Raw genomic sequence first — 16,549 nt, 5'->3', positions numbered from 1 at the left:
AGGCCAAAATGTTCAAACGTGGCCTCTGATTTTGGCTTCAATTTTTGGGTGCCCATTTTCAGTTACCTTACTGACTTGCCCTCCATGTCACCCAATGAAGTGCTTTACCAACACGAGACGTCAATTCAGGTACACCAGATCAAAGGCTGCTTTTGAAAATTTTGACGTAAGCAACTTACCCAAGGCTACAGTACGTGTCAGTAGCAGGGTTGGGAATGTAATACAGGAACCCTGACTAGAGTCTGCCAAAGGTTTGACTAGTTCCCTGACCCACCCTGAAATCTAGGAGATTTGGGTTCTAGTGCTACTTGTGAACCTCCATTCACCTCCACAATTGTTTAAAAATCACTGGCAAGTCCAACTGATGCTTTCATGTCCCAGGCTCCCAACTGTATCTGAGTGCTTTCACTGCCATAATGGGACCACTGTCTTGTCACTTTGAGACAAGGGGCATCAAGTAAGAGCCATTTCCTTGGCAGACCTCAGGGAGAATCAGGCTACTCCCACCAAAGGGCAGTGTACGCTAGGTAACATACCTGTTACTGCTGCTCAGAGCAACCTCAGCGGCACAGATGTCCCACAACCCATAATCTGGTTGCTAGGAATCTCCTAGCACAAAATAATTGGGGGAAAAATGAAAATAGAGAAAGCTAAAGTAATGGGGTGGATGAGGAGGGAGGGGAGCTTTTCTGCGTGAAAAGCAGGTGTTTAATGAGAAGCAAAACCAACAAAATCTTCCTGATCTTCAGCAGCGAGAAACAGCACAAATCTGGAACGGCTTTGGACAGCGTGTGAGGCTTGTTGTGAATTCAAAATTTAACTCCATGTTCTCTGGCACTCGGAATGTGAATTTCTGAATAAGGGTGGTGAAGAAGAGGAATAGCTCTGTTCTAGCCAGCTGCTCTCCAGGGCATACCCGCTTTCCTGGAAAGGGATGAAAGAGCAGCTGATGAATTACTGCTACAATTATGGGGTTAAGTGATAGCAAACACAGAGTTCTGTTCCATTAAAAATTCACTCATATAGTACATTCCCTGAAAAACTTGCCCATTGCCTTAATTTAATCAGTACTATTACCATGGTGTTTGCCATGTTCTTTCTAAGATGAAAAAACACTATGTAAGATTTGGGGGCGATTATTATTATAAAATGTACCGATAGCCTCAGAGGAGCTCTAGGCACCTCTAATTATACCCACATTAACATTGTGGGTCTTTGAACCCCTCTAGTGGCTGGACTATGAGTCTGCTACTACCTCTGAGCTAATACTGAACAGACAAATCCCCACTATGAGACACTGAAAAGGACTTTATGATCATCCTTTGTACTTAGCTAGAATTATGATGGCTCCTAGATATCCTCTTCCCTATATTTCCTCCTCTCATATGTCCACTGAACATTCTCCTGCATGAGACATCTCTTCGTAGACAGTGGGGAGGGGAATGTTCTCCAACAAGATTGTGGGACCTGTCCTCAGAGCTTTACCAGATTGTTCTTAGAGGCAAATTCTGAAAACCAGTTAACAGCCGACTTACACTATTAATGAATATAGTAGAAAAGCCTGCATTGGTAGATGGAGTGAGGAGGGAATTTTCCTTTGTGGTACGGTATTGCCCCCTTGGTATTGCCCATTACCAGGATTTTAAGTTTTCCTCTGAAGCATCAGGTAATGGCTAGTGTCAGAGACAGAACGCTGGACAAGATGGATTCTTGGTCTGTCCTGGGATGGCACTTCCTATCTTCATCTTTTTTAAAATATGACATTGGCCTTTTTATGCAAAAACATTCCCTCACACATGGTCTCACCTGCAGAAAAGGGCAGAAAGGCATCCTGTTTCTCAAACTGGCCATTTTCTAGGAAATGGTCAGGATTAAATGTATCAGGAGTTTCCCACACATTCTTGTCAAACATTATTGATGTCAAACTGGGGATCAAAGTGGTACCCTGCAAAAGGAAAGGAGGAGAATGAGAACTAAAAACATGTCGGTGAGTGTGCTCAAAGGTTACATATTGAGCCATTTTGTTTTTAAAACTATTTTATTACTTCTTTTAGACCTGATCTACACACACAGTGGAATTGGTTTAATTAAAGGTGTGTTTCTTAAACAATTTAAGGCTTGTCTATACAAGGACATCCAAGAAAATTAATCCAAATTAACTAAAGGTGTGAATTTGAAGTGGACTAGTTCAATTAATTAAACCCCTGAGTGAACGCACTAGTTCAGAATTAAAATGGATTTAATTCAGTTTAATAACTGTGTCCACACAGGGATTTAGTGCTGTTTAACTAATCCAGTTCAAATTCACAGATTTAGTTAATGCAGATTAATTTTCCTGTACAGCCTTATATAGACAAGGCCTTCATTAAACCAATGCAACACCCTGCACAGACACTCTTAGTTCATTTGCAGTCTGGTTTTTATTGATTTGGCTTGTCAGTAAATTACAATTATGTTAGTACAGCTAAACCAATGGAAACCAGTTTAAAACCAATAAAAATGTGTCCACACAGGAGTTTGCATCAGTTTAACTTTTCAAACTGATTTTAGTTAAATTAGTGCAATTTCTGTGTGTAGACAAGGTTTTAACCTAAAACTTGCTTCACCTATGCTTTTTCTTTCTTTCTTTTTTTCCCAGCTAGCTAAAATTGCTACCATATAACAAGAAACTTCCCACCCTCCACCAGAGAGGGGCAAACACTGCAGTCAAGTTATAGGATCGATTGTATAAACATTAAGGAGTCATGAGGCAACTGATCATGTTACTTTCCATGAGGCAACTGATCATGTTACTGGGAGATGTAAGAAATTACAGGCTGTTTGATATTTACTGTTATAAGGAGAGCTTGGTGCCTGTGTGTGTGCTGCTAAAAACTAGCTTTTAATTAGTTCTATTTATTTATCATAGCAGAGTTTCCTAAAACCCTTAAGCCTAACATAGCAAAACTCTAGGTCCTCTTCCTATTGGCTCCCATGGTTTCTGGGTCTCAGTTTCATATAATTCATGAAAAAAACCCTATATTGTATTTTTCTTAACACCAAAATTGAAGTCTGTGCAGTTCACAGAAAAATCAAGGAATTAAATGAATATTTTAATTTTTTGTAAAATGAGAACGAAGCCTTTTTTACATAGTTCCTTTCTCCAGAAAATTTACCTTTATAGAGAACTTCTGCAGAACTTAATAGAAAATTATAATTTTTCTATGGAATTTTAGATGCATCATATATAATGTAATGAAGAATTATATATCTGCTTTAGAATTCTATAGGATGGATTTTAAAAGTCATGAAAATGATACCAATCTCTATTAAATTCTTTTACTGTTTAGAGAAATTTCTAAAGTACTCTGTCAAATTGCTATTGAAACCTAATGATTTCACCACTTTTTAAATTATATGAGATTTTGCCATAAAAGAATTAAAAGTTAGGTCTAACATCAAACCAACAGAAGAAGAAAGGAAGGCTTAGTTTCCTTTCAGGTTACTTTTGGCAAATGGAATCCTGCCAGTGTAGTGTCACTGGTTGCCATTCTGGGCACATTTATAGGTACTACGTTGCCCATCCTTTGTACTTCATTGAGGACTGCGTTGGTATACGGCATATTCTTTTTGTCATCCATCATTGGTTGCCGGGACTGGCCAATCACTGTGTCAATTTCTCTTTGCACTTTCTCTGAAAAGAAGCCAATAGCCACATTAACAGTTATGACGAGGAGGAGCAGTTTTCTATTTAGAAAGTCTTCAATTGTTCAGATTTTCAGCTGCATTTTTATTTTCAAAGTGCTTTGAGTGACAGGTGCCTCCTTCCAAATCCTGGATACAAATGCTAAGCGTGGTCACAAAAAGGTACAGCATCAGCAATAGCAGTGCAAGGCTCCCTCGCATTGCCTTGCCAAACCTGCCTTGACCATGCCTGCAAGGAATTAGACCTCAAGTGATGGAAGGTAAGTCAGGACCTGGCTCAAAGCCCATTGATGTCGATGGGAGTTTTTCCACTGACTTCAATGGATTTTGGGACAGGCCTTCATTTTTCATGACCACCCTGTCATTGGGATGCCTGTAGAGGCTGTGAGAAAAAGTGCTAATTAGTAATAAATCATCATACATTTATGGAGCTTTCTCGCTCAAGATTTCAATATGCCTTTCATTATTAATTAATTAAGCATCACATTACCCCTGTGAGGTAGCTAAGAATCATTATTCCTATTTTACAGATAGGGAAACTAACGCAGAGAGGTGAAGTGACTTGTCCAAGGTCACACATGAAGTCAATGCAAAGCCAAGAAGTCAGTTCCCAGGACTCCCAGTTCTGTGCATTTACCACTAGACAGTCCTTTCCCTCTCCTAGTTGTGGTGGTTGTTCTGCAGAGACCTATGCACTTGGAACTGCAAAGACAACACTAGCTTGAGGATTTCCAGCACCAGAACTCAGATCTAGCCAGTACAATAAGACTTCATTTGTTGTTCTCAGTGCTGTTCCCAGGGAAGTGAGAGAGCCAATCTTTCAGCTACTAGGGCTCACTGAGGAATTTAAAGGCAGAACATTAGGCCTGATTCAAAGCTCACGGAAGTCAGTGGGAAGAATTCCATTGGCTTCAGTGGGCTTTGGCTCAGACCTCTAGGAAATAAACTGAAAGGAAGGAAGGACAATTTCAATTTTAAACCATTACAAAATCTACCTTGAATTTTGGGATACACTGCCATATAGAGCAGAGCCCAGCGTATGGTTGTGGCTGCTGTTTCGGTCCCAGTTAAAAACAGATCCAGTGTGGAACACAGTAGATTTTCCTCATTGAAATAAGAGATGGAATCATCCTTAGACTTTAAAAAAATGTAAGTGGAAATATATATATATATATATTAGTTATATGTGGTAAAAACCCATTTTTATCGCATGGATGGGCAAATTATCCCCCCTCAAAAGAAAACCTAAGGCCTCACCAAATTGATGTCATTGTTAAATTAAGAGAAGATGTGTGTCTAAATCTGCTACACTGCCTCGGAAATCTCAGTCTTGGCTTTTTCATATATCTAGGGTGACAACTGCACCCCACTGCCAGCCCCTTTACTTTGGGTAAGAAGGTCAAAGCAGGAGGCCCCAAAAGCCCTGGTGACAACTGGAGGAGGATCCCCCCAATAGAGGCAATGGGACAGATGGCTGTCAGGACGTCTTCCCAGGACCGCTTTCCTAATCCCAGGGCAGGAAATGTGTCAGGAGCATAGCCACAGCATGATGCACTGCAAAGAGTCTGTTCAGCGCTGTGGCCCATAAAGCCACCCAGGAAGTGTTCTGTAACTTAGGCCCCCAGGGCTGTCTAAGTTACTCCGGGGGTCTTTCTGGCACCTAGAGAAGGAGGATGCAAAGTTGACTTAAATACACCTTAGCACCCCCCACCCACCGCTCATTCCTTCTGCGTTGCAATCTTGTAAATCATAGTCACGTTAGAAAACAATATTCCGTTGAACAGTCCTATTGATGTCTTTGATATTACTCATGTTCATCAGAGTTTCAGGACTGGGCCTCTGATTTACGTTAATTAGTTTGTGATACATCCTTAAATCTCCTACACCATTTTGAAAATTCCGTATGCATTGTGGCAGGGCAGTGATTTTGGCAAATCAAGGACTGCCATTTTTAATATTAAATTTCATAAAAAATAATTTACTTGAGAAATCTCATAGATGTTAGGTTAGGTGACCTTTCAAGTGCTTTAAAACAGCATGCTGTACATAAGCTGAGCTTTCTCTCCATTTTAAGTACTTTTAAATGAAAAATAACTATCCATTCAAACAGCTTCTGTTAGAAAATTTTTCCCTAAAAGTGAGCACAGGGCAATTTAGAATGGCAAAATCTGAATGACATACACAGCTCCAGATAGTTTGTCTGAGCAGCTAGTGTCTAAATTCTGAGTGTTGTCTATTGATTTCTTTCTGTTGCACGGTAAGTTGTTTGTCCTCATTGTCCTCTTACCTTCTCTATTTCCTTCAGATAACAGTCAATGAAGTCTCGGGTTTCAGATGAATTCCAGTCCTCCTTGTGCTTTGCAATCACTCCATTCACAAAATATTTAAGTTTCTTCCAATGTTTGAAAATTTTATTATGGGGCCCTGGGAACCACCTCATTAGCCAGGGGAAAGCATTATACAGCTGTTAAGATGTAAGGTGAACCAGACAAATGAATACCTCTTAGATCAAGAAAAATATCCATTACAGTTTAACACATCTAGTGTTAGCCTGATTCTCCAAACATTTACACCAGTACAAATCAGGAGTTATTCCACTGAAGTCAATGGAGTTACACTGGTGTGAAATTGGTGTGATTCAGGCCCACTATTTTCTGATAATAAAAGTTTATTTTTTTAGAAATCATGCTAGCCAATAAAGTCCCTTAATCTGAAATTAAAGCTTAAAAAAAACAATCAGAGTCTCATGGTGTAGACCCAGAATAATAAATCAATTGACTGTGGAGTTCTACAGATGTAACTGAGATCAGAGTCTGACACACATTATGCAGAATTGCATAATCCATTCACAGTTAAACTCCAAATCGGTCAGTATTGGCCTGATCCGGTTATAAATCTGGAAACTCAGGCCAGCCCACTAACAACTAATAATAATTAATATCTAGTTCTTGTATAGTGCTTTTCATCAATAGATCTCAGTCACAATCTTAAATGTATTTATCATCGCAACACCTCTGTGAGGTAGGTAAGTGCTATGATCATCCCCAGTATGATTCACAAATAAAGCTGGTTAAAAACTGGGGGTGGGGGGGGGGAAATCAGCAGAAAATTTTAAGGATCATTTTATCCATTTTCCGTAGAAATCGTAGAAGATTATGAAATTTCCCAGATACATCTACTGATAAACCTTTTAAATGAACCTGACTTGATACAGGATTTGTATCACGACAACAGATTTGTGTTTTCATGTGGCTTGGATGTGAAAAAACATCATACTTGGTGGTGTCTTTCTCTTTCTTTCTAGCAACCACACCATATTATCAAAGTGTGGGATTTTATGTGAAAACTAGAGCTGTGAAGAAATATAAAAAATAATCACGATTAATTGCATTGTTAAACAAAATTTATTTAAATATTTTGGATGTTTTCTACATTTTCAAATAAATTGATTTAAATTACAACACAAATCACAAAGTGTACAATGCTCACTTTATTTTTATTACAAATATTTGTGCTATAAAAAACAAGAAATAGTAATTTTCAATTCACCTCATACAAGTAATGCAATACAATCTCTTTATCATAAAAGTTGAACTTACAAATGTAGAATAATGTACAAAAAAAACCTGCATTCAAAAATAAAATAGTGTAAAACTTTTACGCCTAAAAGTCCACTCAGTCCCATTTCTTGCTGTCAGTCACTCAAACAAAAAGTTTGTTTACATTTGCAGGAGATAATGCTGCCTGCTTCTTGTTTACAGTGTCAACTGAAAGTGAGAACAGGTATTCACGTGGCACTGTTGTAGCTAGCCTCGCAAGACATTTACGTGCCAAATCCATTAAAGATTCATATGTTCCTTCATGCTTCAACTACCATTCCAAAGGACATGCATCCATTCTAATGACGGGTTCTGCTCAATAATGATCCAAAGCACTGCAGACCGACGCATGATCATTTTCATCATCTGAGTCAGATGCCACTAGCAGTAGGCTGATTTTCTTTTTTGGTGGTTCGGGTTCTGTAGTTTCCACATTGGAGTGTTGCTCTTTTAAGACTACCAAAAGCATGCTCCACACCTCATTCCTCTCAGATTTTGGAAGGCAATTCAGATTCTTAAATCTTGGATCAAGTGCTGTAGCTATATTTAGAAGTCTCACATTGGTACCTTTTTTGCGTTTTGTCAAATCTGCAGTGAAGGTATTCTTAAAATGAACAACATGTGCTGGGTCATCATCCAAGACTGATATAATATGAAAGACATGGCAGAATGTGGGTAAACCAGAGCAGGAGACATATTATTCTCCCCCAAGGAGTGCAGTCACAAATTTAATTAACACTTTTTTTTTAATGGGCGTCATCATCAGCATGGAAGCATGTCTTCTGGAATGGTGGCCGAAGCATGAAGGGGCATATGAACGTTTAGCATATCTGGCACATAAATACCTTGCAATGCCGGTTACAAAAGTGCCATGCGAACGCCTGTTCTCACTTTCAGTTGACATTGTAAATAAAAAGCTGGCAGCAGTATCTCCCGTAAATGTAAACAAACTTGTTTGTCTTAGTGATTGGCTGAACAAGAAGTAGGACTGAGTGGACTTGTAGGCTCTAAAGTTTTACAATTTTTTTTTTAAGTGCAGTTATGTAACAAAAAAATCTATATTTGTAAGTTACACTTTCATGATTAAGAGATCGTGTTATGGTGTTGTATGAGGTGAACTGAAAAATACTATTTCTTTTATCATTTTTGCAGTATAAATATTTGTAATAAAAATAATAATAAAAAGTGAGCACTGCACATTTTGTATTCAGTGTTGTAATTGAAATCAATATATTTGAAAATGTAGAAAAACATCCAAAAATATTTAGTAAATTTCAATTAGTATTCCATTGTTTAACAGTGCAATTAAAACTGTGATTAATCACAATTAATTTTATTAATCATGATTAATTTTTCTGAGTTAATCTTGTGAGTTAACTGTGATTAATCGACAGCCCTAATAAAAACCAGAATTAAGGACTACATGGTCATTTACCATATATCATTATACTTTTTTACATAGGAAAAGTCAGATTCACCTCTCTTGATTCTGTTCTCACTCTAACTACTTTACTTTTCAGGTGTCTGAAGTCAAAAAACAAACCAGCTTTACCTGGCCCCAAAAATTTCCTATGAGGAGTAATGTCTCAGCCAGCAAATGCAGTAATTCTTGGAATTGACTGTCATGGTATTCAAAGCGCTCCCCAAAAGTGATGGAACAGATAATATTTGAAACAGCACTATTAATTTTATAATGAGGGTCAAATGGTTGCCCTGGAGGAGAAAATATAGTGACAGTGTTGGTTTAAAAACATTCCAGACAATTGTAATAATACCACTGTAGATTCTTAAAACTGAAATATTATTTTAAATCCAATGTACTTTTCACCACTTATACTGTTTTGGTTTTGTGCTACATTCAGTGTGGCAAATGAATAGGGACTCCCAGACTATGAGTCAGGAGACCTGGGTCCTATTTCTAGCTCTACACTGGCTTGTTAGCACCTGGGACAATCCACTAAACCTCTGTGGACTTCAGATTCCCATCTGTTAAATGGGGTTAATATTTGCTTACTCATCCACTTAAAGCATATTAACATCTACATATGGGAAAGCTCTACATAAGGTCTAATCATTCTTATTTTCTAACAGTTCTACTGTCAGTTTCTAGTCAATTTCACTTCCAACTTTTGTGCGCTAGCACAAAGCTAACATGTTTGGGTTTTAAATATTGCATGGGAAACCCAACTAAAATATCCAGGAAAACATTTATATTAATATAATATTAACCAAACTGCATCCCTTTAAAGATTAGCTCTCCTCTACACATTGCATCCTAACTGTATTCCACAAACACCATGGCAATGGATTTCTTGGCAAGCCTAAATAATTATAAAGGACAAATAGAAAGTTATGGGAGGATAACAAGTCTGGATGGCTGCTTAAAAATGCATTATTTGATAAAATAATACATATAAATAATGTGCTTTTTTAAAAATAAGGATTACATCATGCATTGCATGCACCATTCTGTTATTTATCCAAATGCTATTGAAATCTCATATTCTCTAGCGCAAAGAAGCCTTGATTATTGATTGGGGCTCCTAGGCCCTATCATAATAAAAATAATAAAATAATAGATAAACCTCTTGTATGGGCAGATTATTGCATAATTGTCCATTACGGACCTCTTTGCACTTCCTTCTGAAGCATTTTGTGCTGGCCACTTTTGGAGATGAGCTATCAGTGTAGATGGAGCCCTGATCTTGATCGCATATGGCAATTTCTATTTTCCTATGTTTATTCCTTTCACTGATGCCATCATGTTGCATATATTTATGAGTCACAACCATTCCAGTTGTTTCTGGCCTACCCTCACCAAAGAACATAGGTAGGGCTGGTGCTGATCAAGGAGGCTGATCAAGATGTCTGTGTGATTGTCCTGAGAAAAGCACAGCTAAAATCTTAGGACAAAATAATGTAAGTTCATTTCTTACCTTTCTCTTCCTCTATTGCTTCAGTAAGATATCTACTCTCTTCCTGTATTCTTTCTTCAAAGCTTACGCCAATGCTTTTCAGGGCTGATAAAACAAATTTTCTTTGTTGCCTCCAGATACGTCCATTTGATGATATCAGCCCTGCAGTGATATATTTTGCCGTATGCAGGAAACAGTTTAAAAATGCTCATTAGAGTTGTCATAAACAGATAGTTAAGGGTTAATGCCTCTTTTACCTGTAAAGGGTTAAGAATCTCAGTGAACCTGGCTGACACCTGACCAGAGGACCAATAAGGGGACAAGATACTTTCAAATCTTGGTGGAGGGAAATCTTTGTGCTCTTTGTTTTGGGTGTTGTTCACTCTTGGGACTAAGAGGGACCAGACGTCCATCCAGGCTCTCCAAATCTTCCTGAATCAGTCTCTCATGTTTCAGACTTGTAAGTATAGTCAGGCAAGGTGTGTTAGTCTTAATTTTGTTTTCTCAACTTCTAAATTTTTTTTTTTGCTGAGAGGATTTTACCTCTGCTTGCTGTAACTTTGAACCTAAGGCTAGAGGGTGTTCCTCTGGGCTATACAAATTTGATCACCCTGTAAAGTATTTTCAATCCTGATTTTACAGAGATGATTTTTACCTTTCTTCTTTAATTAAAAGCTTTATTTTTAAGAACCTGATTGATTTTTCTTTGTTTTAAGATCCAAAGGGATTGGATCTGGACTCACCAGGGATTGGTGGGGGAAAGAAGAGGGGATGGTTAATTTCTCCTTGTTTTAAGATCCAAGGGGTTTGGATCTGTGTTCATCAGGGAATTGGTGAAGTCCCTCAAGGCCACCCAGGGAGAGGCAGGGACAGGAAGTGCTCCAGACACTGAAATTTCTGGATGGTGGCAGAGTTACCAGATCTAAGCTAGTAATTAAGCTTAGAAGTGTCAATGCAGGTCCCCACATTTGTACCCTAAAGTTCAGAGTGGGGAAGGAACCTTGACAAGAGTATTTAAAAAAATACCCTTATTTTTAAATTACATTTTTGCATGGGAATTAAAACCCAAAAGCAATCAGCTTACACTCAGGAGCTAGCTTTATAGATTTGCTTTAATCTGCCTTTTCCCCCTTTTCTCTTGTGCTTTGTGTGAATAAAAGGGGTAAGCACAAGTAGTTTACTGTTAGTACTATTACAGTGTTGGGACTGGGAGACCTGCATGTGGGATGTGATTTTCTTTGTAAGCTTCAGCTGTGGTGCTGTGTGCAGCTGGAGGAAAGAAAAATAATGGGGGAATAAAAAAAAAGAGTCACAGAGGCTGGTCTACACAGAAAACTTACGTCAGTGGAGCTACATCTCTCCGGGTTATGAAAAATCCACACTCCTAAGAGATAACCTCTAGATCATCTAGCCTGACCTCCTATATATCACAGTCCACCAAGACCACCCAACAACTGAAAGAGACTAAAGTATTGCAGTCCATAGGAGACCAGACTGTTCTGTGCTATAGGAGGGATGGAGGGGGACCAGTGCCGAAGGTCCTTGCAATGACAGGGAAATGATTCAGTGAGATATACCCACAAAACCCTGGCAAGTGACCTACATCCACGTGCTGCAGGAGGAGGCAAAAAAAAAAAAAAGAATCCCCCCCCAGTGACTGCCAATCTGACCTGGGGGGAAATTACTTCCCGACCCCACATAGGCAATCAGTTAGATTCTGAGCACATGAGCAAGAACCAGCCAGCCAAGCACATGAGAGAAAGAATGCTCAGTGCCGCCTCAGAGCTCTGGCCACCGCTCCCAATGTCCCATCTCCTGTGACACTCTTTAAATGTGTCTGGCCCCTTGCATTTATTTAGCTCCTTACATCTAAATAGATCCCCAGGTATAAACAGATTCTAGAATATCTGGGCCAAATGCTGAGGTGATTACTAAGGGCCTGATTGCACCAGCCTCACTCAGACTGAGTAGTAGCTGTTTGGGTGAGCAGTCCCACTGACCTCAGTGGACTCCTCCTGTAATTACTACTCAGCCTGAGTATAGGCAGCAGAATCAGACACTTCGTTTTTACTGACAGACTCCCATTATCTTCAGTGGCAGTTGCCTGTGTGCCTCTCACAGGATGATCAAAAGCATTAACATTCCTATGCTGTTTATTATTGAGCATTGAAAGAGAGAAAGACACGGATGGGAAAGCTTAAGGACAACCACACTCAGAAGTGCTCAAAATGTAACCACCATCTCTGTTTACTCCAAATATTTTACTCTTCTTTTCTTCTCTTATTCTGTTTTTTCCTTCTGTTTCTTCCCAATAGTAGGCAGCCCCAAGTAGAAGACAAACTTTCCCATGTCAGAGGGAGTTTACCTCAGTCAGGACTAAGTTTGATTCTGGCCCTATGTAGACAGGGTCACTTTGCCAAACACTGAAGTGCATCCCTGTGAAATACAAGAGATGTTTTGCAATTCACGTCAACCCAACAGAATGATTTGCAGAATGACCGGGAGTATTAGCTAGATAATTGTACCCACCTGAAATTACATGGGGGAAATATCTTGGCATTTAAGCGTACAGTTTCTGAGTCTTTATAGTTAGCAGCAACAGGCACAGACTTTAGTGATTGTACAATATGCTTCTCCTACATGACTGTTACTATTATTGATAGGACAGTAGACTATGGATCTAACTTTTTACTGTGTTCATTGCTGAGGTATCAGTGTCTGACAGATTTTAAGGTCGACTAGGTAAATGAGATAATATCTATTAGTGGAGCAACTTCTGTTGGTGAGAGAGAAACGCTTTCGAGCTTACACAGAGCTCTTCTTCAGGGAGCTTGTCTTCTACAGAGCTCTATGTAGCTTGAAAGCTTGTCTCGCTCAGCAGCAGAAGTTGCTCCAGTAACAGATATTACCTCACCCTTCTTGTCTCTCTAATATCCTGGTATCAACACAGCTACAACAACATTGCAGACAATGGTTTTTAAGGTCAAAATTTTCCAACTTTGTTGCTGGAGGTTAGGGTCCCAAAGCTATGTAGGCACCTCAACCAAAGTGGCCAAGGGTCCAAAGTACTGGAAGCTGCAAGTGGTGCAGCACCTTTGGAAATCAGACCACTTCTGCTTCGGACCCTGGCCTCCAGCAGCCAAGGTTTGAAAATTTTGTCCTAAAAGATAGCTCTGTCTCTTCCCCATTGCTAGGTCATGTTTTCCAGGTCATTCAGATTTTGAGAATTGATTGAGGTTCAGAAATACCAAACGTGCAGTAAATATGTAGCTAGCCTACGGCCAGATGTTTAAAGGTAGTTTCAACACCTTAAGCAAATCTGGGCCCTATTCTGCAAAAGTGCTTTCTATGTTATGGTGTCCAGCTGACCCAAGTAGGAAGGGGCTGTTTACACTCCTTATTATCTCTCGTGTTAAATTCAGTGAAACCAGTCAGAACCATCCCATCTCCCAATCTTTCAGAGAGAGAGAGAAAGAAAGAGAGAGTAAAATAACATTTCCCCATTGAGATTTAGAAACATTGGAATAATTCCAGCTCTCCTGTGCATCTGTGAATCCCAGATAAAGTTGCTGGGATTGTAGCCAAGGGCAGAATTCAGCCTAGTTATTTATTAATTTGATTGATTGATTGATTGATTGATTGATTGATTGAATGGTCATGATGCCAATCAGGCAAAGTAGCAAACAATGACAACCACATCACGGGAACTCACCTAGGCCTTTAAAAATTTCATGGAGAAGTGGTATATGTGGTCGATCTGCAAATACTTCAGCTTGATGGACAAGAGCTTCCTTCACGAGTTGGTATCCGTTGACTACCACAAATGTCAGATTTCCAAACTGCACACTGAAAATGTTGCCATACCGGCCAGTAAGCTGAAAGACACATTCCTCTGATTTAGTTACCTTCTGTGTCAAACTAACCACTGGAAGGATGGAGGTGGTACATAAATACTGGCAAGCTGTACTATAGGAGAGATGTCTTCTTAGCAAGCTGACCCTAGGAATTGCCTAAAGCTCTGCTCTGTATAACTTTGACATGACTCTTACACACTGGAACATTAATGCTAGAGGATGATCCAAATGATCATCCTAGAATGTTAGGTAACATGTGGGATCAATGTTGGGCCAAAGTTGACATCAAAAAAAGATTAACTCCATTATAATGGTTCCTCATCAGCTCCATTGCCCCCCCACACATCCACTTTTACACACTTAGAACTAATCCTAAGCGGTTAGAACTCAAACTTTGCATATTGGCTTATGCAGCATCTGCCATGGCCTGGATTCTCCATGGCACATTCCCTTACCAATGTGTGCATATAGTGTCTATATGGACAGGGTTTAAGACACCTGCCACCACCAATCAGAGTCAGACTGTGCCTATTGTTTAGGCCAGCCCTTATCTTCCTCAGCAGGTTAATACTTCCCTCACTGAACATTAGCTTTTGGTCCCACATGTTCTCTTTTTCCAGGAATGGAAGATACCATTGCCATTTAGGATCAGGAATGTTTTCTCCATCAGATTATAACAGTGCTGAGTGGGAAGAAGAGGAGAAATCAGTGGCCTAAAAGCACTGATAATGCCCTTAATACTCTGCCCAAAAGGGATGTCTTTGTTATTTGTAGGATACTTCTTCGGCCCAGCAAAATGAGTAAAGGAATTATAAAGGGCCCTTGCGTTACAAGTGTAATTTTTATGTTGATGACTAAAAGCTACCAGGCATGTAGGACTCCCGATAAGTGTTTCTCAAGTTTCCCCTGCCTTCACTCAGGAGGAATGGGAGCCTGTGAGAACAGCACCCAGGCCGAGGCTGGATGCAACACAAGAGAAGGCGCATTTTAAAGTAATAGCAAAAGAAAACAAGCCAGACCCCAGAGGGATGTTACTTTGTCCAGCCAGTTATAATGGAGGGTAAGCCCTCTTCACTTTTTTGGGGAAGCTCCTCAGCTGGTGTCAACTGTCATAGCACCATTGACTTCACCGGCAGGACTCTTGGATGCTATTCCTGGCTCTGCCACTGCTTCTCTGTGTGACCTTGAGCAAGTCACATGGGCACTTAACTTCTTTGTGCCTTAGTTTTTCCATCTGTAAAATAGATGGATTGAGGCAAATCCTGGACACCAGAATAAAGGCAAAGTAAATGGACAAAGGATCTTCATAAGTCTGCATAGCTGTGGATCCACCAATCACCTATCATCCCTGCCCCAATCTGTCTCAGCCCTTCCATGATACCACAGAAAGGCAGCGGTGGGATGGAGTCAGCCTGTACACACCCTCTCCGCTGGATTTCTGTTGCATTTAGGTCCCTTCTGCACCCAGGAAGGCCCAGTAAAAGTTACCCATATCATAGGGTGTTGTAAGGCTTACTGTCTGTAAAGCATTTCCAAGGGTCTGCTACAGAACACCCTCCGTACGTGCAAAGCATTAATAAGACGAATCTCAGTCAGGCTCTTACCTTCTGCAGAGCGATGTGGATGGGCTGCTTAAAGTCCACCACAGTGCCAACAAAAGGAAAAAGTAGTGGCCCAGGAGGAAAATTCTTGGGACGTCTCTTTTTCACGTGATCAGCAATCAAAAGAAGCACAACCAGAATGACGAAGAGAATCTGAGGAGTCATCTTTTCCCAAAGGGAAGTTAAAATGCACCACAAGCACAGCTGCATCTTGACTGTCAAAGGACAGATTTTTTAATCCCCAAAGGGACCTGGGCTCTGACCCTTGTCTAGTCTTGCTGCAATGGGAGGTAGAGGTGAGTGAAGTAAACTGGCTAAGATGCCAATAGTGGCCTGGTTGGCAGGACTTGCTGCTTTCTCATGAACTTCTGTTGTCAGAATGCTCACAAAATAAGCAGGCAGGGCCAGCTCCAGACACCAGCGGATAAAGCACGTGCAGTGGCACATGCATTTTTTTTTTGCTTGGGGGCTGCAAAAAAGACTCTGTCACAGCAAATAAAATCCTGATTATTCAGCTAAACAGAAGCAGTCTTGCAAGCTTATTTGCAGCTTTACCCCTCTGCCAGGTCCCTCAGGTTTTTTTTCTGGAAAACCATTCCCTCCTCTCTGCCTTTAATTAACAGTGAGCTCCTTTATACAGATACCTAATTGGGATTATAAGCATTACAAACATTTTAGGTTACAGTGAAAGCAGCTTACTTCACTAATTACATATGTAGGGAGTTATATAATTTAAAAACTTGTAAGGCACCTGAGGTGATGGGCGCCATACAAATGCCCAAGAGGCTGATCTTCTTAAGTGCTGATCACCATTTAAGAGGTGCTGTGCATCCTCAACTCCCACTGCAGTCTGGGAAGCTCACTGAAGTCAAAAGAAGTTTAGTCTGAGGAAGGCT

At 40.0% G+C, this 16,549-nt stretch overlaps 1 protein-coding gene across 1 annotated transcript; it reads right to left on the bottom strand.

The window, feature by feature from the left end:
* Nucleotides 1-616: 616 nt before the first annotated feature.
* Nucleotides 617-15,863, bottom strand: LOC115656207 (cytochrome P450 2J2-like). The gene is made up of 9 exons (XM_030572616.1): nt 15,657-15,863; nt 13,911-14,073; nt 10,220-10,360; nt 8,836-8,996; nt 5,972-6,148; nt 4,680-4,821; nt 3,486-3,673; nt 1,807-1,945; nt 617-924 (listed from the first exon to the last, which is right to left on the bottom strand). Exons 1-9 carry the CDS (start codon nt 15,861-15,863, stop codon nt 746-748), a joined length of 1,497 nt encoding a protein of 498 aa, XP_030428476.1. The 3' UTR covers nt 617-745.
* Nucleotides 15,864-16,549: the final 686 nt, after the last annotated feature.

This window comes from Gopherus evgoodei, chromosome 8 (genome assembly GCF_007399415.2).
Source record: "Gopherus evgoodei ecotype Sinaloan lineage chromosome 8, rGopEvg1_v1.p, whole genome shotgun sequence".
Classification (NCBI taxonomy): Eukaryota; Metazoa; Chordata; order Testudines; family Testudinidae; genus Gopherus; species Gopherus evgoodei.
The sequence above is the reverse complement of the archived record's forward strand: the minus strand, read 5'-3'. Positions and strand labels throughout refer to the sequence as shown.

What these genes read in the sequence shown, in the direction of transcription:
- LOC115656207 (XM_030572616.1), bottom strand. Translation starts at nt 15,863, where the DNA reads ATGCAGCTGTGCTTGTGGTGCATTTTAACTTCCCTTTGGGAAAAGATG. An exon ending in TAGGAAATTTTTGGGGCCAG is followed by an intron (nt 6,149 to 8,835) that starts GTAAAGCTGGTT and finishes ACATCTTAACAG; the next exon opens with CTGTATAATGCTTTCCCCTG. An exon ending in CTTTCTGCCCTTTTCTGCAG is followed by an intron (nt 925 to 1,806) that starts GTGAGACCATGT and finishes ATCCCTTTCCAG; the next exon opens with GAAAGCGGGTATGCCCTGGA.